This window comes from Coccomyxa subellipsoidea (assembly GCF_000258705.1).
Source record: "Coccomyxa subellipsoidea C-169, whole genome shotgun sequence".
Taxonomy (NCBI): domain Eukaryota; kingdom Viridiplantae; phylum Chlorophyta; class Trebouxiophyceae; family Coccomyxaceae; genus Coccomyxa; species Coccomyxa subellipsoidea.
In genome coordinates this window covers 1,732,995-1,752,923 of record NW_005178033.1, presented here as the reverse complement: position 1 = coordinate 1,752,923, position 19,929 = coordinate 1,732,995, and the positions used below count along the sequence as shown (strand labels likewise).

The 19,929-nt window shown below is 54.7% G+C and overlaps 5 protein-coding genes across 5 annotated transcripts; 3 read left to right on the top strand and 2 right to left on the bottom strand.

The window, feature by feature from the left end:
- Nucleotides 1-121: 121 nt before the first annotated feature.
- On the bottom strand, nucleotides 122-8,493 carry COCSUDRAFT_83479 (hypothetical protein; the record flags this gene model as incomplete). Its single annotated transcript, XM_005647009.1, has 21 exons — nucleotides 122-279; nucleotides 402-554; nucleotides 847-1,062; nucleotides 1,305-1,377; nucleotides 1,507-1,674; nucleotides 1,928-2,131; nucleotides 2,532-2,783; nucleotides 3,108-3,298; nucleotides 3,526-3,729; nucleotides 3,992-4,195; nucleotides 4,318-4,479; nucleotides 4,662-4,803; nucleotides 4,973-5,146; nucleotides 5,254-5,400; nucleotides 5,801-6,115; nucleotides 6,409-6,597; nucleotides 6,939-7,076; nucleotides 7,248-7,429; nucleotides 7,558-7,852; nucleotides 7,968-8,093; nucleotides 8,239-8,493. The coding sequence occupies 21 exons, from the start codon at nucleotides 8,491-8,493 to the stop codon at nucleotides 122-124; spliced, it is 3,948 nt and encodes a 1,315-aa protein (XP_005647066.1).
- Nucleotides 8,494-9,503: 1,010 nt separating this feature from the next.
- COCSUDRAFT_8240 (F1F0 ATP synthase subunit C) lies at nucleotides 9,504-10,412 on the top strand (the record flags this gene model as incomplete). Its single annotated transcript, XM_005646953.1, has 4 exons — nucleotides 9,504-9,613; nucleotides 9,732-9,809; nucleotides 9,922-10,101; nucleotides 10,271-10,412. Coding segments are annotated over 4 exons (510 nt in total), but the record flags the coding sequence as incomplete, so codon positions are not given.
- Nucleotides 10,413-11,743: 1,331 nt separating this feature from the next.
- COCSUDRAFT_83478 (hypothetical protein) lies at nucleotides 11,744-15,587 on the bottom strand (the record flags this gene model as incomplete). The annotated part of the gene is made up of 12 exons (XM_005647008.1): nucleotides 11,744-11,770; nucleotides 11,971-12,138; nucleotides 12,353-12,577; nucleotides 12,689-12,901; nucleotides 13,134-13,246; nucleotides 13,376-13,500; nucleotides 13,624-13,898; nucleotides 14,056-14,078; nucleotides 14,580-14,705; nucleotides 14,872-15,031; nucleotides 15,160-15,293; nucleotides 15,479-15,587. The coding sequence occupies 12 exons, from the start codon at nucleotides 15,585-15,587 to the stop codon at nucleotides 11,744-11,746; spliced, it is 1,698 nt and encodes a 565-aa protein (XP_005647065.1).
- Nucleotides 15,588-16,693: 1,106 nt separating this feature from the next.
- COCSUDRAFT_56146 (hypothetical protein) lies at nucleotides 16,694-17,521 on the top strand (the record flags this gene model as incomplete). Its single annotated transcript, XM_005646952.1, has 1 exon — nucleotides 16,694-17,521. The coding sequence occupies one exon, from the start codon at nucleotides 16,694-16,696 to the stop codon at nucleotides 17,519-17,521; it is 828 nt and encodes a 275-aa protein (XP_005647009.1).
- Nucleotides 17,522-18,327: 806 nt separating this feature from the next.
- COCSUDRAFT_53821 (ATP-dependent Clp protease proteolytic subunit) lies at nucleotides 18,328-19,776 on the top strand (the record flags this gene model as incomplete). The annotated part of the gene is made up of 6 exons (XM_005646951.1): nucleotides 18,328-18,436; nucleotides 18,520-18,596; nucleotides 18,678-18,746; nucleotides 18,842-18,985; nucleotides 19,077-19,182; nucleotides 19,338-19,776. The coding sequence occupies 6 exons, from the start codon at nucleotides 18,328-18,330 to the stop codon at nucleotides 19,439-19,441; spliced, it is 609 nt and encodes a 202-aa protein (XP_005647008.1). The 3' UTR covers nucleotides 19,442-19,776.
- Between the last annotated feature and the right edge of the window lie 153 nt (nucleotides 19,777-19,929).

The window sequence follows — 19,929 nt, the reverse complement described above, 5'->3', positions numbered from 1 at the left end:
TTTTCAGCCGCTAGTATCCAAATCTTTACTCTGCTTACGGGTGGTTGGATAAAGTCTCTAAGTTATTGCCAAATTTCATCTACTATTACAGGTGAACGCCGAATGCACCATAGGTCATAGTCTAGCCCTTATCACTCCCATCATTTGAGGGGCCATTCTGCACTCCTGGCTCTGCCGGGAGCTGCTCCCCAACAATGCTCCAGTAAAGCCTGAGCGTTTCCGAGGCGAGCGCCACTTTGGAGAAGTCCTGCCACAGGTCTGGGTTCGCCGACTGGAGTTCTGCATGGCATTGACAGCCCCATGTCAGATGCTGACGCAGCAGACTGGCTAATTTCAGGGCCGAGCACGCCGCAACAGGGCAATTATGATCCCAATACTGACCACAATGGAATGGAGCGCACCTGTCAGCAGCAGGCTGTTCTCGAGGGCCAGCGCCAGAGCGATGGACCAGTCAAGCAGGCCCGCCCCGTGGCATGCGTCCAGCAGGATCTGGGCGTTGTTTGCGAGCGACAGGTCCGGCACCACCGGGAGCTCCTCTTCCACCATCTCCAGTGCTGCACCACACAGCCCCCATCAACCCGTCAGTTGCAGACACTCACATCACACCGCGCAGCGAGGAAACCTGTGGATGTACGCAAAACAGCAGTGCAAGGGGTGCATGCAAGGTGCTGCTGCAAACGGGCCATGTATGAACAGTCGCGGCGACAGTGGGTGATTCGCCCTATGCCGCTCTCAAGGCCAGATTGGTGCCAATTCCGCCAAGGCGCCAGAACTCTTTTGAGCATCTTGAGGGGGCAACCTTCAAGCTCTTGTGGGCCCATACTATTAATGCAAGGGGGAGCGCACCGCGGGCGATGGAGAGGGGGGTGGGCAAGGGCCGATCAGGCGGCCGGCAGGAGAGCAGTAGGGCGGGCATGCTGCCGCCGACGGCGGAGAGGGCAGCGCTGAGGCGCGCGGCGTTGCGAAGGCGGCCGCTGTCCAGCAGGCGCCAGGCCTCCGCCCCCAGCACCCGCCACGCTGCCGTCCCAGCGCTCACCTGCGGCCCCTCTCCCTCTGCTACCCCTGCACCCACCCAATACTGGGGGTGAATGAAGAGTATAAAGGGTCCTTAAAACCCCTTGCCCAATTGCATGCGTCAGGCTCTCGCTGCGCTGCGGCCGCAACACCATGCATTGTGCAAAAGCAGCTGACCAACATGCCGTGGGCCAGCACTGGCTGTCATCAGTACACAAGATAATGATACGAGACTCTAGCAAAGCGGGTTGTGCAAAAGGACGATTTGGTGGGTGGGCCATGCGGCTCACCAGAGGCATATGAGGTGCTGGCTTCCGGCTGCGGAGCGCTCCCGCTGAACCAAGACCTCAACCAGCCCGCATTCTGCGCACATTCCACGGAGATGATTTCAACAAAGGAGCTCAGGAAATACTATACTCTCCAAACAAATGGGCACTGAAATTGGTAGACCATATGGGCAGCATCATTGTGCAACAAGGAAGGGCCGCTCACCCGCTGAGGTGCGACTCCACCACCCGGAGCCGTTTCCCGGGGCTGGCCGACGTGCGCACCGCCGCTGACGGCTGGCAGAGCAGAGAAGGCGTCGTCGCCTTCGGTGGGTGGCACCACAAAGCGGAGCAGCTCGGCCGCCAGGTCATACTGCGCCTCCGCCAGCGCCAGCTGCGCACCGGCACCCCTCGCTCATCACAAGGACTTTACGTACATCCACACCAAAGTACTGGTTATCCAAACGCACTGTAAGACAGGAAGAATAGGTGTTGTGACGGAGGTCTTGCAGTTCAATGCAGTGCTGCCACAAGAGCCATTAGTCCTGCGTCACAGTCTTGTGGAGCTAGCAAAATCATGGAGGAAGAATCACCAGGCTTCAGCTTTTCTACAGGGGGCAAATGGGGAGCGACAGGGGGGAGCGCACTCGTATGAGGCGCAGGGCTGAGGAGTGGGCGATGGAGGAGCCCTCGATGCGGTCGACGATGAGGAGGCAGCAGGCGGCGGAGGCGAGTGCGCCGGCATCGATCAAGTCGTCCAGCAGCTCGCTGGGTGCGCCCACAGCCTGGAACAGCGCCGGCCACATCGCCGCGTCCGTCTTGCGCGCCACGCTCACCACTATGTCCCGGAACTGCGCACCAGCCGCGCGTTTCTGTCACCTTCTTTGTGATCTTCTGGCCTTTTGTAGCCAGATGACCTCTGGTTAGGGCATCTGCTACAGCATGCAAAGCAGATATTACAGCACGCATGGCATGTCATTTTCTTATCTTGATTTGGTATCAATTGGCTGAGCAGAAAGGTGCAGGGCAGCACAAAAGGTGACTGAGGCTGGCCATCCTCCTCCAAGCTCAGATTCGAGGAAATCGGCATTGCGTGCCGTCATGAACCACTCCCATCCCGGCCTTTGGTAGACCATGCCCCTGTGGCGCCATTGCCAGGCCCAGGTGTGCGAGGTTCACACCTCTGCACCTGAAAAGCACATGGAAAGTGTCTTGGGAGGGCATCAGACGTCAAGAGAGGCAGGGGCACACCTGCGGGAAGCGGCGAATGAGGGAGGCGGCGGCGAGCAGGAGGGGTCCTGCAGAGTCCCCCCGGCGGCGGCGCTCGGGGCTGGCCTGCTGGGGGGACCATCCGTGGGAACCGGCGGGGGGCCCCTTGGAGGGCGAGGGCACCAGGTCCGCGTTGAACTCCAGCGAGGTGAACAGCAGCCACTCCAAGGACCGCGCAAAGTGCGGCGCCCGGCTGTGACGCGCCGCCAGCGACACCGCCTCGGCCACCCGCTCCTGCGCAGCATTGATTCAAACCCCTCATGCACTCGCCCAGACCCCCATGCCTGCCTTCACGGACATGTAACATTACTTAGATCATGTGTGCATTGACTGACATGTAACAGTACTCAGGTACCAGTCGGTTCATGTCAGTGCATGAACTGACTGGTACTTCAGGCTGTAACGCCCAAATGATAAAGGGGTGAGTCAACATTGTACCATACACATTGTAAAACGATAAAGGTTACCAGTCCAGGTCATTCAGGTGTGAGGAGGTATAATGAGCACTGGCACAAACGCGTGGGGTCTTGGCAAAATGATGCAAGGGAGACAGGTCACCTGCTGCAGGAGGCGGCGCAGGAGGCAGGGGAGAACGGGCTGGCTTTCTGGCAGGGGCTGGAACAGGGGCAGCATTGCGTGCGCGTACGAGGCCAGCCCGCTGGCGGCAGGCCTGCCGGCAGACCCGCCCTGCGCCGCCGACGGAGTGGACGTGGCCAGCGCTGCACTGCGCACCACCCGCTGCGTGACACCTGCATTAGACCAGAAGCCGGCACGTCAATACCATTGAATCCATAGAGAGACAACAGAACTCGCACGACTTCCTTCAGGGGCCCCTCGGCAGATGTCCCCAAGGCACATGCTGACATGGACCAGCTGACAGTCTTTGCTGCAGTCAACTATCATCTGAAGTCATCTGTTGAACCCCTAATTGCTGAGCGACTACCACTTGTGATCAGGAAGTGCAAGGCAGGCGCACCTATGATGGAGACTTCGGCAAGGGAGATGCTGATGGGGTACACTTCTTTGTCGAACTCCAGCTCTGGGTCGGTCATGTAGTGCGCGGCCTCTGCTGCGGCCGCATGCGACACGGGCTCGGCCAGGCTCTTGGGGAACCAGAGCTGCATGCCTCGCGCCCCATATGTCCACCAGGGAATCTCCACGTCCTCGCCGTCATCTGTACCTGATGTGCAAAACAAGTCGCTCACCTCGCTGCAATTTGCAAGGTTTTCCTCCCTGAGATTCTCAGAAACAGGCAACATGCGAGCTGCATGGCTTTCTAGCAACTCAGCAAATGATGGGAACCGTGCTGATGTATGCCTCAACAACCAGAAGCCAGTGGACAGAAGTGCAACAGGCAATTCCACAGGCCGGCAGGTGCCCACGGAATGGAATGCCATGCGTTCTTATTGACAGGATGGTCCAAGACAGTGCATCAAGCATACCACGACCAGACGTTTCGGCACTCAAAAATCCAAGCCCGTTCCCGTTGGCTGCCGCAGGTTGCTGCGGAATCATGCCCTGCATGGACCCTGCCGCGCTGGCCGCATCATCGTACATCTCGCTCATGTTGCTCTGCGACCTGTCACGGGAGTGCATGCCGCGCTCTGCCGCTCTGGCTCCCTCTGACTCTAGCCCATTCTGGCCTCCTGCCAAGTGCATCCCACAGAGTGAGCCCACAGCCATGCCTTCCCCTTTTCCTTCCTTCTTCTTCCCCTTTCATTACGCCAGCTAGAGAGCTGTTCATGCCAGCTCCAAAGGGGAGTTGTACCTGTGAAAGGGAGGAGAGCGCGGGGTTCAGCAGAGTGGAGGCTCATAGCCTCAGAGTCCTGGGACTCCAGGCGGCTGACCCCAGGGGGCGCCGGTGATGCAGTGACTGCACGGCCAGAGAGCCAGAAGCACTCCACATCATTGGCCAGCGTCAGCTCAGAGCCTGCGCAGACAACAGACCTGCATATTAACCCAGCAACACTCTGCTGCTGGTGGGACGTGGGTTTCTTGGCCCTGTCTTCCGAGAGCATGCTCAAACACGAAAAGCCCTGATTAACGAATGCAAGGCGCATGAAGGATATTGTGACCACGTTCTGGCAGCAGAAGCAGAAGAAGTGGGGCAACCTTGCTCCATGTCTAAGACAGACATGTGGCCGCCGGCGCGCAGCAAAACGCACTGCTGGGGCTCCCGGTCCTCCAAAACCACCCGGCCCTGCTTGTACGGCGAATTGAAGGTGGCCGCTGTGCGTTCCACCAGAGCGATATCCTGGGATGCACAGCAGCAAGACCAATTTCAGACGCTGTCTATGCTGCAGCAGCGAGTCAACCGCCCAGCATTGTGAGAATAGTGTGGACACGGCTGATGACCGTGAACACTTCCATGCAATGTAGAGGTGTCATGGTGAGCTCCTTGGGTCAATGTGAAGGCAGCGCACCCTGAGCGGCTGGCCCACAGACATGATGGAGAGCTCGCGGACGATGGTGATCTTAGCGGAGGGCTTGCCCGAAGGCAGGACGGTTCCGGCCAGGTCAATGCGCCACACTTTGATGTCAAGTGGGGCATACGCCGCTACCACGTGGCTCCCGCTTGCGTCCATGGCAAGAGGCACCTGAAAAAGGGCGAGCACACGGTCTCAGCAAGGTGAGCAAGCGAATGCATGCACCCACCACACATGCATAATGGGACGCCAAGATAAATAATGCCAAGGGGGCGCACCTGCTGCAGGGGGAAGCGGCCGAGCAGGGAGGCATTGTCCAGGTGGTAGCGTGGGTACAGCAGCAGGTCTGCGCTACTGGCAGCATGGTTGGCGGTGGCAGGCGTGCTGACGCAGGCCAGCACCACCCGCGGCAGCCACATCAGATGCTGCATGCACAGGCACACAGACTCAGCCTTCAGCCGATTTCACCACGAGCACCAAGCCTGACAACTTTGATGCGTCGTTTGATGTGCACCCATGCCGGTCATCTGTAACTGCAACTGCCACTGTGCAGCCCTGCACAATTCTAAGCCATCCTCCAGGCATCCCCGGCTATGGATATCCACATCTTTACCACCTGCACCTCTGCAGCCCTTCAAATTTCTAGTAAAATCCTCAGGCATTCCTGGCTATGGATCTCTATATGTGCACCTGCAACTCTGCAAGCTCTGTACAGTTGTAGCACACTCCTCCAGGCGTCTCTGGCTGTAGATCGGCACGCACACGCTCAACAATAAGCAAGTAGAAGGCAGCGTATCATCACGGCAGGCTGGGTGACGGCCTCACGTGCACGGTGATCTCGCGCTCCTGGCTGACGTCGCCGAAGAGGCGCCAGCGCGCGGAGCGGCGGGAGTAGAGCGCGAGGCCGTTGCGGCCGGCCACCGCAATGTCCATGCCGTCGGCGCTGAGCGCGGCGTGCGAGAGCGGCCAGTTGGCGGCCACGTACGGCGCCGGCGGCTGCAGGTGCACCACGCCCAGATCGGCCGCGTGCGGGGCTGCAGACGCGTTCCCGGCCGCACCGCCCTGCCGCATCCCGGCCGCCAGCCCCGCGCCGCCAGACACCTCGCTGCCCTCCGTTATCACCAGCAGCCGGTCGTCCGCCTGGCCACAGCACCACACTACTTCTGATTTCATGTTTCGTGACATGGCGTGGCCACATCACCCGCACAGCTTCTGGGTTTCACGCTTTGTGAAAAGTGCTAGATGTCAACCACGCCCTCCCCATTCAGTGTGACACCTGTAACGAAAAGCATGCCCTCCTTGTATGAAGAAGCAAGCTTCATGATCTAATCAAACTTGGCCCTCCTGCTGTGTCCCCAAAGGCAGATTGCTGAGGGACTCCGGAGGTGCAGAAAATATATCAGAGGGTGAAGGAGGTCGGCTCGGTCTAGTACCTGCAGGAGGTGGACTTCTGGCTGGGGCCCAGGCGCCTGGGAGGGCCCGGGCAGCGGGTGGTGCACGATGCGGTGGGAGCCGGTCAGGCTCTTGGCCAGCGACAGCTCCAGCACCTGCGCAGCCATTCCCGCCTCCGCCAGCACCAGCCGGTACCCAAACGCCCCCCACGCCATCGCCGACACCCCATTCTGCCGCCCCACACAGACATCTCAACATGGCCATTTTTATTATGATTACAGGTCGGCAAGCCCAAAGCCAAAGGCCATAGGGCATACACGCAGGACGTCTGCAGCCACGTCTGCGGGGCCTACAAAGGTCTGCAGCCTGGCCATGCATTCTAGCAAATGATTTGCTCAGTCCCCACCGACTGCCAGCATTACTCCCTTACAGAACATCTATTGGAAACCATTACCACCTTGCAAAACATTAATTGAAGCCCCCTTGGCTTTAAAAAGAGTTCTGCCTGTCAGGAGGCATCAGACTCTATGCACCTTGCAATGTGTGATGATGTACGGTGGAGAGTGAGCACCTCGAACGAGAGGGGTGGGGGCGACTTGAAGCTGCTGGACATGCTGTGCATGGGGCCTGTCCTGGCCTGCCGCACCGAGCATAGCAGCCTGCAACCCGACGGCGTCCATAGGCCCAGCCCACTGCGCCTCCAGCCCACCTGTCCCAAGACATCGTGGATCGAGTGACACTGTTTCGTAATGGACGAGAGGGACTTTGCGTCCAAGTATACTTTGCTAATCAAAGGGCGCAAATTTCACATCTGCGCATATGTGCGGTGTGTTGGCAGCCTTTCAGCATGTGTCCCTTCCGGAGAATCTGGTCAACTCACCGCCAAGGCCCTGTTGTCGGGCGACCACTGCATGTCCGCCACCGAGCCGGTCACTTCCGGCTCGTAGCCCCAGTCGGCCAGGGAGATGATGCGCAGCGGCTCGCCTCCCTTGGGCGCCCACAGCTTGTACAGCGCCACCTCGCCGCTGTTGAGGCCCACCGCCAGCAGCTGTGCCACCGTGCCTGCCAGACAAGCTGGTTTGCTGAGTTCACTTCAAATCAAGGGAATCTCACTTATCATAATGGCAGGACGAACACACAATGACCAAGTGCAGTTGTACTCCTTCCAAAGGGAGCAAAAGAGGACGCACCTATGCGCACACAAAGGGCGCCGCTGCCGGCGCTGCAGACCCAGTGCAGCAGCTGCAGCTGCTCAGCGGGCGCCAGGCCGCTTTCGGCGGCTCTGAGCAGCGCGCACGCCCCGTCCGTGAGCACGACAGCCAGCAGGCGCAGGCTACTAGCGTAGTCCATGGCCTCTATGCAGGGCAGGTCCAGCGCGCTCTCCACTGAAGCCGCGCGCGAGCCCGTGCCCAAACCCCCGCCGCTCAGCGCCTGCCCTGACAGCCCCGACAGGGCCGTTCGCATCGTGGGCGCCTTGAGCGAGCCCTGCCATATGCAGCCTGCTTGCTGTGCGTTCGATCTCGGTGCTGCAAGGATGATTCATGTGTCCTGATGGCAAGCTTCAAATGAGTTCGCCAGGGACCGGACATGAGGGCCTCACCTGCCGTGAGGCGCCTTGGCGCCGCAAGCCCGACCCCGTCTCATTGCCGGCCCTGAGCTCCCCGCTGCTGCCGCGCTTTGGCAGGCGCATCTGCACCTCCGTAAAAGGACTGATGCGGCCTCGCAGCTGCGATGGCACGTCCACATTCGTCAGGTGTGATGCGGTGGTGCTCAGGACATGCTGCTCAGGTGAGCCTTTGGAGGACAGAAACAAGTGGCAGGCATCGGGTGCTGTGTCAGTGCAAGTATAGGGAGAGAGGAAGAGCGGGAACCTGGCTCTGCCAGGACATGAGCTGGAAGGTGCCGTCTGAGAAGCCGATGAGGATGCTGCGGGAGTCGCAGACCAAGTCCACAGCATGCGCGCCAGACTGGTCCAGCACCGTGCTGTGCTGCAGGTACACATCCACTCGCCGCAGCTGGCCCAGCGTCTGCTCAAACGCCGGCAGGACTGCCTCCTTGGAGGTGTGCAGGCCGTACACATGCAACACGTTGTTGTATGTCTGCACAGCAGAGATTTCTGCGCTCATGAGGACTCAGAGAGAGCAGAATGCAGTGCACCAGGAGGTCCCCTGCGTTTCTGCACTCCTGTTATTTACTGCGATGTTACTGTGGGATTGTAACATCAGATAGATAGATTTTCGTTAGGATTCCCAACGGTACTGAAATACTTACCAAGACTCCCAGAAGGCGCCTGCTGCTGCACCAAACAGCCTGCCTGTTCAAGCCATCACTTTTGACAGACTCCAAATTACGCCGGAGTTGGCCAAGCCTGACACGAATCTGACCCCCTGACCAGATCTGCACGCTAACTGTGGAGACGATTACGAGGTAATCATCGCTGAAGGAAATTTGCACGACATCCTCATGTGCATTCCCAGTTTGAACAGCCAGCGCCTTGGGCCAGCCATAGGCAAAATACATTGTTGTATAGTCTTGTCGATATCAATGCTTCATTGCATATTGTTTGTTTGGCAGAGATGAGTCTATTGACCAGAACGCATGCTACACAATGCCCACCCCTTTTGTTCTGCTAATGCCTTAAAACTTGTTCTCGATGCCATTGGTCGCATTATACCGTTTCATATATCAGTCCAAAACCTTCTTTCGTTCATTCCTAATCTAATGAAACAAATTTATGATAGTGTCGCTTTGATTCTGCCCAACAAGGAAGAGAAGCATGATGCTCATTTCAGGAATTTGCAGGTCAATCAGCATCTCATCTTTCAGAATTTTGTTACTAGCAAATATTCTTGTAGATCTGCGCACATTTCATCGACTGATCACGGCCTCCTGAGTTGCTGCTCATCATACTACATCGCAAGTACTGGTATTCGGAGCTTGTGCATTTGGAGCGAGTCATAGGGATGTATTGAGTGTTTGGCAGATAATTGCATTCTGATAGCATCCAGCGTCGTGGGATATTTGTGCACGGTTATCCCTTGGGAGTTAGGTCGCACAGAATCTTAGGGCCGCAGAGATGTCCTTAAATGGTCTCGCACAGGATGTGTTCAGCTTTCACAAAGCTGCAGCAGATCCACTTATCAACTGGGACTACCTGGGCTTCCTGTTCAAGAACATCTCCCCTTACTTCTGGTCAAGCTTGGGAATAGGGCTTTGTGTTGGACTCTCCGTCGGAGGTGCTGCCTGGTAAGTAAGACGGATGGTTTGCTGCCTTTAAATAGAACACTCTCATCAACAGTGGTAGCACGGGAACCTCCAAGCCATATTCTTGGTGGTCGTTATGAGATGGGATGTCTATGTGCAGGGGCATTTTCATCACAGGAAGCAGCTTGCTGGGAGCTGCCATCCGTGTTCCACGCATTACCTCGAAAAATTTGATCAGGTGGGCCATAGATTGACATTCTGGAGTCTTGTTGTCATTGGTCCATCCTGTCTTAGAGCTGTCACTCACTGGCAAGGTTGTTTTGGCCCAACACATTGCATTCTGCGTGCAGCATCATCTTCTGCGAGGCAGTGGCTATCTATGGGGTCATTGTGGCGATCATCCTGCAAACCAAGATAGACTATGTGGACAAAGTACCAACCACAGGGCTGTATCCCATACCAGCAATGACTGCAGGCTATGCCATTTTCGCATCTGGAATAACTACAGGCTGGGCAAATCTGGCATGCGGGTGAGTTTCTGTATTGTTTGCAGTGCTGCTCCTGACTGGTATGGGGAGGTGTATATGGTGTAATATCTGCTTCCATCACCGCAGTTGCAAAGCTGTTGCGCAATATCTGCATCTCCTTATTGCTTTTATAAAGAATGAAAGCATGACGATTACTCTCACTGGCATGCAGTGTCTGCGTCGGAATTGTGGGCAGCAGTGCGGCGCTCTCAGATGCACAGAATGCAACCCTCTTTGTGAAGATCCTGGTCGTGGAAATCTTTGGCAGCGCGCTGGGCTTGTTTGGGGTCATCATTGGCATCATTGTCGCTGGCCAAGCCAACTTCAAGCCATGAAACTATGCAGTGCATGGCGACATGGCAAGGTCTATACAACATCAAGTGCAATGCTTGTTACAAACTGGAAGGATGTGGTGCTTGAGAGCGAGGTGTCTATTGCTTTCTCAGACAGCAATTGCAAGATCAGTTAACACAGTAAAATTTTAAAGGGGTGGGCCGGTGCAAGTCAAGCATGTGTCAAGGTATCACTCGTGTGTAGGGCAGATGCAAGACGAGCTCTCTGCTCCTCGACAGTCAACTGTTGATCAGTGTGTATCCCACGATGGCGCAGCACAGTCAACAGTCCATTGCCATGACCACACAGCAGCAGTGGAAGCGCTGGTGCAAAGGTGAGGTGACAGAGCGCGATGTTGTCAGGCACATTGTGCACCTGCCGGGGCCGGTCCAATGCGCGAGCCACGTCCCAAACCTGCACAGGGATCAAGCTTATAAGCTAATTAGCTGTGGTCATGTGTCATGGGCGAGGCAAGGCTACTTGCAGTGTTGCCAGGCTAGGAAGGTGACAGTGGCCTCCCAAATGGTGTGATTGGCGAGGCAGATACACACCTCAATGCATCCTCTACTGTTCACCAGAGCAAAGGCTGTGGGGTTGCCAGGCCACCATTGCACATCTGACACTTCATCAAAGCCTGTCTGAAATGTGAAGAGCGCCGCTTCCTGTCATCCACAAGTGAAAGACTTCAGCATGCCAAGACACAACCGGCCCTTGTGGCATTTTCTGAAGAGGGCATTTCAACTTCAATGTACATGGGAGCATGGGCACATACATGATCTCTGGTCCACAGGCGAGCTGTGCAGTCTGCAGACGCCGACAAGAATGTATCTTTGCTTGCTGGATGCCAGCGCACAGCATACACAGGGCCATGGTGCCCAGTGTATGTCTTGATGTACTGATCAGACATGGTGCTTGAGCACAAGTGTATGGTGCCTTCCTCCCTTCCTGCATGCAAAATTCCCATTGAACAGGATAATAAGTTGCTTCATATTTAGAGCAAGACGTCTGCAGGGACTTCTTCAACATTTGCTGCTGTCATCAGCAAAACCAAGAAGGATTCCAGTGAACTGAGCAATGCAGGGAGAGGGACACATGCTCTTCCTCACCCACAAGGTATTCCTGGCTGCGTTCGCCAGTAGCAAAAGCAAAACAGAAAGCTCCGCTCCTGCGGCTGATTATCGGATCCACAAGTGGTGCTTCTGGCTTGGGTGGGCTGCTTGCACTACTCTGCAAGCTGCTGCTGTCCTTGCGATGTAGAGCCCTCTTGAGCACCAGCAGATCTATGTGCTTCAACCCCTGATACACGGCATGTTTACCCATGTGAGCTTCCTTCTCGCTTCTGTTGCAAACATACACATATGGACGCAGCAGTGGCAGTGCATGCAAGCACAATTTGATATCTTCACCTGATGTTTAAGTTGCCCACACAGGATAGAAAACCCTTATACCTGTCTTGCTAGATGTACCTAGATCCTAGATCCCTAGGAACTAAAAACATGTCATAACAGCAACACCCATAATATAAATGTTCAGGTTTACCACCAGGACAGAGCTTGCCTGGGATGTGGACCACTGGCACACACGGCCGTCGGTGGAGACAGACACGAGCACCTCCTCAGCCTCTGCGCCCCTGTCGACCCACTGCAGCTGCCAGACCGGGTCGCTGTGCGCGCCAGATGAGTGCCATGTCTGCATCGAGGGCTCCACCTGCACACATCAAACACAAGCTGTGACAGCTATTGGGAGCGGACAGGTTTGATGGAAGTGGATTGCCCCCACACAGTAAATCCATTGCATCAGATCTCCTTGCATGCTGTAGTGGCGGCCCATGCTGAGGTTTTAAAGCAAGGTCATGGACATGATGCAGTTCATGACTGGATGGTCTGAAACAACATGCACGGGATAGAGGTTTGCATCTTACCTGGCGCGTCCTGGCGTCATGAACTGCAATGGTACCATTGCTAAAGCCCAGGGCCAGGAGGTTGGGGCTGTTGGTAGCCCAGTCAAGCGCGGTGACTCCCACCGGCGTGGCAAAGGCCCACAGGGGGCTGGATGGGTTCTTGAGAGACCAAACGCAAACGCTGCCCTTTTGAGAGGCCCCAAAGGCTAGCTGCCCATACCCAACCGCCAGAATGCTGCTATTCACCTGGTCCCATAGACAGTCCTTTTTTACATGGCCACAGATATTGGGAATGCTATGTGAGGGATGCTGCTTCCGTGGCTGGGGTGCTCAGCTGCGGCGAATGAAAAGAGTCACCTTGTTCCATGACATTGCTGTAACGCTCAAGCCCTGAGTCAGATGGTGCGCCCACTGCCACACAATATCCAGGCTGCCGGCAATGAAATTGACAATTCCATTCTGGTCCCTAGGGGCTTCATTTCTTGAGTCGGCTAGCTGAGAAGCTGCATCCGCGGTGCCTGCCTGGCTATCCCATCTTCCCTCCAAGCTGTAGCCTTGCAAGTCTTCCACCTGCCATAGCACATTGCAATCTGCCTCATCCGTACAGAGCATGCAGCCAAGCGCTGTCGTGAGTCACGGCGGCATATTATGCAGCTGGACAGTTTAAGGGACTTGTGAACGTGAAAGAAAGCAAAGGATGGCAAATTGCATGCGCAGCTGGAGGAATACTCACAGATTGGCAGCTCAGGAGCTTGCTCAAATGGATGTTCTGACAGAGGAGTGCATCCATGTGCTGGAGCACAGGGATAATTGCTGGCAGCTTCTTCAGGGGGTTAGGGGGTGGGGGCGGTGGCAATGCAGCAAGCGGCCACTCTGATTCAGTCCCCCCGACAAGCTTGCTCATCCTGATCGACCCTGCAGGTATGAAATTAACACATTTAATTGAAGCACCCACAGACCCCTTCCTTTCCAGAAGCATTAGAAGGTCCGAAGCCGAATTGTAAAGCATGGCAAAAAAACTGAAGCGCAGGGTGAGGCGCGCACCACCCTTGCTGTTGGCTGGCACAAAGGACTGCCGAGTGGAGCGAGCAAAGGAGGGTGCATAGCTGTTCCTTGCACTGCTGATGCTGGCTCGCTCGCTCATCACAGACTGCGCAGACATCGACGCCCTGCAGGAGCCCATGCATGCATGCATCAACATCTCGGGGCTCATGAACATGCACATGCATGCAGCATGCATGCTTGTATTCTTCACTACAAGCAGGCAGGAATTAAGTCGAATTTGGCAGAACCTGGGATCCTGCTGGGTGGTTCGCCTGCTGGCAGCCGAGCTCCTTGAGCTGGTCTGCTTCCTCCCCAGCGCGCCTGACCCCTTGGCACTGTCTAATGCGCTCTCAGCTGGCAGCGGCCGCAGTGTCTTTGACAATCCAAGCTCTTCCAGCACCGTTCCCATGCCGACAGCTTCCTCGTCATGACCTGCCGCTGCAGGGAAGGCATCCTGGCGAGTTTCTGGATCTGCAGCTGCTTCGCCGGTAGCGTGCGGACCCTGCATCTCCCATTGATGGACCTGCAGGGTTGAATTACGATTATCACTGATGAGGTTGATTGAGAGCTCGATCATGCATGTATGACTGTATCTCCTACCTGGCTGGCCTTGTCAGCAGTTTCTACTTGCCGGGTCTGGCTTTCATGCGACCTTTGCATGGGCCTCAGAGTCTGTGTACCTGCATGTCCAAGTTGTGGATTCCTGCAATATCGTCAAAGCTCAGTGATGACAATGCAAACCCCTTGCTATCTACAGAAAGACCATAACGGTGATTCAGCGTACGCCTGGCATTGTCCACAACTGCCCAACTCATGCAAGAGCACTCAACCTTCTCTCACTGGTTGCTGTAGTGCTGCTTCTGTAGTTTCACTGCCAATGAGATTTCCAAGGTGTTGAAGTGACCACATTGTGGGAGTTTCACGCAGCAATATTTCAGCCTGCATGACAACAGTGGGAACATTCACGTGCGCACATGCATGCCGTTGAGTCATCACATGCAACATCAGCACAAGTGATGAAGTGATGTTGTATCGCAATGGGAACACAGGAAAGCTTATGTTGTTTTACTGACGCGCACATCTTTGCTGACAGCCGGTGAGATGGTAGGGATTCTCAAAGGAATCTTGGAAGCCTGTCCTCCTGCTGCAGCTTTCCTGTCCGCACCCGGTGAAGCCTGGAAAGCACTTCTGATGTGCAACTCACCAGAATCATCCTCGTCCAGCGTGAGCTCAGGCATGTTCAGGCCAGAATTTGCAAAGTTTGCAAGCGCTGCCTCCAGAGCCATGGGGCCTATTGCGCTGGCCATCACACTGCCGCGCAACTGCAGACCTGAAGCATGCAACACATTGCCCCTCAAATTATTGAAACCTGCCTTGTCAATACATCCCAAGAATGGACCATGCCAATTCCCTGGAGGCATGCAGATGCAATGCGCATAGGATGATATAAATATAGTATATAGAGGGAGGTAGTCCAGGGCTTATAAGTGTCTCACTCATTGTGCTGACGCGTGAGCTCATTCGAGAGTTGCGTGTGGAGCGATTGTTGCCGCCAGGAAGAGTCTCTGGGCGTCCAGGCCCGGCCGGATACCCCGGGGCTGTGGGGCGCTGCACCAGTGGCTTGGGCGTCCGGTCTTTGCCATCCTCATCCAAGACCTGTCTCACAGTCCACCATGGCGATCATGATGCCTTGGAGAGCAAGTCCTGTGACTTGCACACGGGGTGCGGTGCTGCATGGATGAAGGACTAGTGTGGCAGCATGACTGAGCGTTCTTGAAGGTCACCCTGTGTATGTTGCTAGGTGGAGGCTCTGCGCCGCGGTTAGTCATGCGGCTGCCTCGCACAGAGCCGCGCACCAAGGGCCCCAGGGAGGCGCGTGTATCATTCAAAAAGCTCTTTGTGCCCTGATGGCTCACGCCTGCGCGGACATGAGCTGCCTTAATCCGTGTTGAACACCCTGATGCATCTGTCTGGGATCTGAAGGGCCTCCTTGGCCTTACTTTTGTTGGAATAGCTAGGCTTTGTAGGACAGCAATTATGTGTCCAGATACACGATCCATGGGAAACAGATTTCTCCTTGGTCGAAGACTGTAAGATACTCACGGGAACTTGCACTCCCAGCGCTGCTGATCACACTCGACCTCTGCTGTTTCAAGGCCGTTGAACGGCTAGACGCCCTCTCTGGCGACTCATGCTGCCTCGGCCCCGGCATGCTGACTTTGGAACACAAGAATCACCTTTTTTTTGCAATTGAAAGCACGTTATCGGGGACATTCCCAAGATCTGCGCAACGGATGGCGGTTACACTTGCAGTTCCCACGTCACTTGCTTAGTAATTTTGGCAAACTTTCAGAGCTTCTTTGCTGCTTCTTTGCAATAATTATTAAAGGAATGCTCTCCACACTTCTTTCAAGGCGCTTTTGAGGATTGCTTCCGTTGCGATTGACATGAGATGATGCAGAGGAAAAAGTCAAGAGAACGCAAAAGGAAAGCTAGCGAGAAGATCCTTCACGAAGTTAAGAAGGTGAGCGGATATCCATCGGTGAATGTCTGGATCGTTGTAAACGGAATGACAGCTCCAGCGTTTCATCAACAGATGGTAAGGCGTTAGACCCAAGTGAACAGGCATCTTACTATATTCTCACGCTGTAGAAGTGCAGGCGGAGCTCCGAAGCGCAACAGAGGAAAAGAGACGGTTTCGATGAAACAAATCAGAGGCGAACCGGTGTGAACAAGGAAGAAGGCAACAGCAGAGCACCAGAAGGGAGGCAGTCTCAGAGCAGTGAAGGTGGCCAGCAGTTAGCGAAGAAGCTCGACTCCAGAGCTGGGAAATCTCACTTCTGCAGGCAGACGACGCCCCCAACCTGCAGTGATGGCCCATCGCAGAGGGAAGTGACAAGATCTGAGGGCAAGCGAAGCGCAGGAGATCACCTGAAGCATGCTGACAAGGCCAGGAGCGCAAGGGATGGAAAGAGGCCCAGGCAGAAGTCGAGGGAAGCACCTGCTGAGATTGCAGATCCCCTCTCCAAGGGACTGCCGCGAGATCGCCAGCGGTCATCACTGCACATATTCAGTGGCAAAGCTTCCCAGACAGTGACAGACCTGACGCATGCTCAGCATCAGCGAGCTGCACAACGTAGGGTCGAAAGGGTGGCAGCACCTCCTGCCCGCGTGGCAGCTGACAGCCACAGGCAGACCCATCATGACTCCGTCAGCATTGGACATGGAGCAAGCGGCGATGGCCAGGAGGATCCAGTCAGTCCAAGGGCGCCAAGAGCGCCACCCAGCTACAGATTTGAAGCTTCAGTCGCACAGCGAATGCCGATTCAGGCCGAGGAGCTGGCCGAGGCATCTGTCTGCCAAGGAGCAGAGCCAGAGCAGCAAGAAGAACAGGGATCAGCCGACAGAGTGCCGCATGATCAGTGGTTCAGGAGCCTGCGCGCACGCCTGCGGCAGCGCTTCTGCCAAGTCTGCGATGTGCAGGAGCTGCATGGCACCGTTGATGCCAAGGTCGATGAGGTCTTAGCCAGACTGCATGACGACTCTGCGAGCGCCCTGGACCAGGGCATCAGCGTGCCAAGTGGACTGCGGCACAGCCGAGAGCAGCCCTCATGCAGCCTGGATGATGCAGATATCAGCTGCAGCTTACTCCAGCAAGAAGAAGAGCAGCCTGGCATCATGTTGGACCCAGGACATGACGATGTGAATGTCGACCAGACCCCTGTCTCAAGCTTTGGGAGGCTCGATGATTTCTTCCAGTACAATGCAGACTTGGAGGAGGTGAATGTGAACAGGCCAGGGCCCCTTGTGTGCTCACCTTTGGCAGAGCTGCAGACCGCAGGCGCCATCACACAGCATGCAGATCTGCCATGGATTAATGATGCTGAGATCCTAGCAGATCATTTCCTGCGCAGCCCGTGCCCATCATTGTCCTCAGATGCACCAGCACTCTCTGGAGATGAAATCATAAGCCTTGGTGTCGCTGATAGCCCCGGTGAGTGGGACAGTGCAGTGCAGTCAGAGAAGCAAGATGATGCAGCCTGGTTTGACAGGGCCATGACTGAGGTAGACGGTCCAGACGTGTCTGAGGAGAGCAAGCTGGACATTGAGAACTTTGCACAGTTCTGCGCATCGCTTGAGCAGTGAAGGTGTAATTAGCCGTGCAGGCATGGTCATGAAGATGATTCAGGACAAGAGAACCTGCATCTGTAGGGCAGCCTGCTATGTCAGGCTGCTATCTCTTGCGCAGCCTGCCGAAAACTGGCTGCCCACTGGGCACTTGATTTGGGAAGGGAGTATCGAGGGACCACACTCTGCTTTCAGTGGCCCCTCTTCTTTCCTTCCTTTGCTTTCGTTTGGTTATCACAAAGTTCCAAGATCAAATTTTCACTCTTGTGAAACTCACTCCAGAAGCAAGTGGAGGAATTTGCACCAGTGTCATTCGGGGGTCGTTGCACTCATCGTCTCAGTGCATCGTGAACTTTTACATCAATAACATGATATGAATAAAACACGCCGAGCTGGACAGCGTCACATTTCTAAACACTGATCACAACCATTGAAGTTCACTTCACATTCGAGGGATCCGTTTAAGAGCCTTTCCCAGTAATCTTGTGAAGGATCAGAAGAATTCTTTTGCTGTATAGCTTTGCATGTAGCTTCACTGAGCTTCAATTCAGAGGCAATCGTGAGTGAACCTGGTGGGTAGGGTAAAGGTGTCCATGCAAAGGGTTCACCCCTGGATGGCGATGGCAAGGGCACGATCGTGATGCAGTTCGAGACAATTCATCCCCCACTGTAAAGCAGCCCATACTTGGTTGACTGTATACTCGTTTGTATTCAGGAGACTTTCTGCTGTCCTCTTGTACCCGTAGCTGCAGCATAGTCATCAAAAAACTTTCGATCACATGTCTATTTTTCGCCGAGCTTCTCACCTGATCAAGCATGTGCAAATGCGAAATTACTCCCTGATACCAATGGTGATTGAACACACTCCAAGAGGGGAGCGATCATTTGATATCTATTCCAGACTGCTACGAGAAAGGATTGTCATGGTGAACGGTACGTTTACAAGGAGCTTTCACGCCGTGCAAAGTTGACGTGAACACAAAGAACGCTAATTGATTTTTTTCTTACTCCATCAGGTGGCATCGATGATCACATGAGCAATCTGATCATTGCCCAGCTTCTCTACCTGGAGTCAGAAAACCCTGAACAACCAGTAAGTTGATCGAATGCTTCATTTCACGTTATGAGTTAAAAATAATGCTGAACCGCATCTGACAGCTTGCTTTGCTCGTAGATCAGCATGTACATCAATTCTCAGGGTGGGGTGGTGACTTCTGGTCTGGCAATTTATGACACCATGCAGGTGCGCACAAAGACATGCGTCTCCCAATCACGTTGCTGCGTTGCTCATGATATTCATACATTTTCATGGAGTAATTACGTGTTGTGCTTATGCAGTACATCCGCAATCCCATCAGCACGCTGTGTGTTGGCCAAGCTGCCTCAATGGCGTCACTATTGCTGGCAGCTGGCGAGAAGGGACACCGGCGCTCCCTTCCCAACTCCAGAATTATGTTGCATCAGCCTTCTGGAGGCTTCCAGGTGAGAGGATTAGTGCATGCCAACAATAAGCATGATCCAGTAAATGACAGATGAGTGTGTGTGGGGATGACTGGTGGTAAATGCTGTGCAGGGCCAAGCCAGTGACATCAGGATACATGCAGAGGAGATTGCACGCCTCAGCAAACGCTTGAACAAGATTTATGCAAAGCACACTGGCCAGTCAGAGGAATTGATAGGTATGTAATCAGAAGAAGTAGCCTGCAAAAGCTCGTATTGGACTCTACTTGCTTGGACTGCCTACATAATCTGGTCTGCATTAACCGATGGCAAAGGCTTCTGCAGAATATTGCTTGGAGCCCGGACTAAGAACCACATCAATGCTGTGCTGCAGAGGAAACACTGGACAGGGACAGATTTCAATCTGCTGATGAAGCTCAGCAATTTGGGCTGATTGATGAAGTCATCGAGACTCGGCCAGTAACTGAAGAAACTTGACGGCACCACACCAGCGTAGCGACACAGCTATAGACCACAGCGGATTCGATGCGCGTCTGATGAGCGAAAGACGTTGTGCATGTATTGATCCCTTCTTTTCATCTTACAAGACGCAGAGCCGGCCGACCTCTTAGAACCCATAGTGAGTTACTGGATTCGTGATTTGTCGCAAGACCGTCGTGACAGTGTGCCAGGCATTCTAGAATAAACAGCTCTTGGCCTTGCACATGCGTTCTTTAATCCGCCATGGCAGACTAAATGAATTTTCACGAGAGTGGCAGCAGATGAAGCATTACTTCGAGGCTCAAGCCTGCATGCAATTAATTGAGCACAACATATTCTTGATTGTTTGCCAAGTTGGCCACTTCTTCCAAATGGCTGATAATTATGCCATATGCTAATTTTTATGTCTCTCGTAGTTGCCTTGATACTTTTGTTTTCTCTCACTTCTGTCTGTTGCACAACTCGCCGCGTAAACATGCATGTAA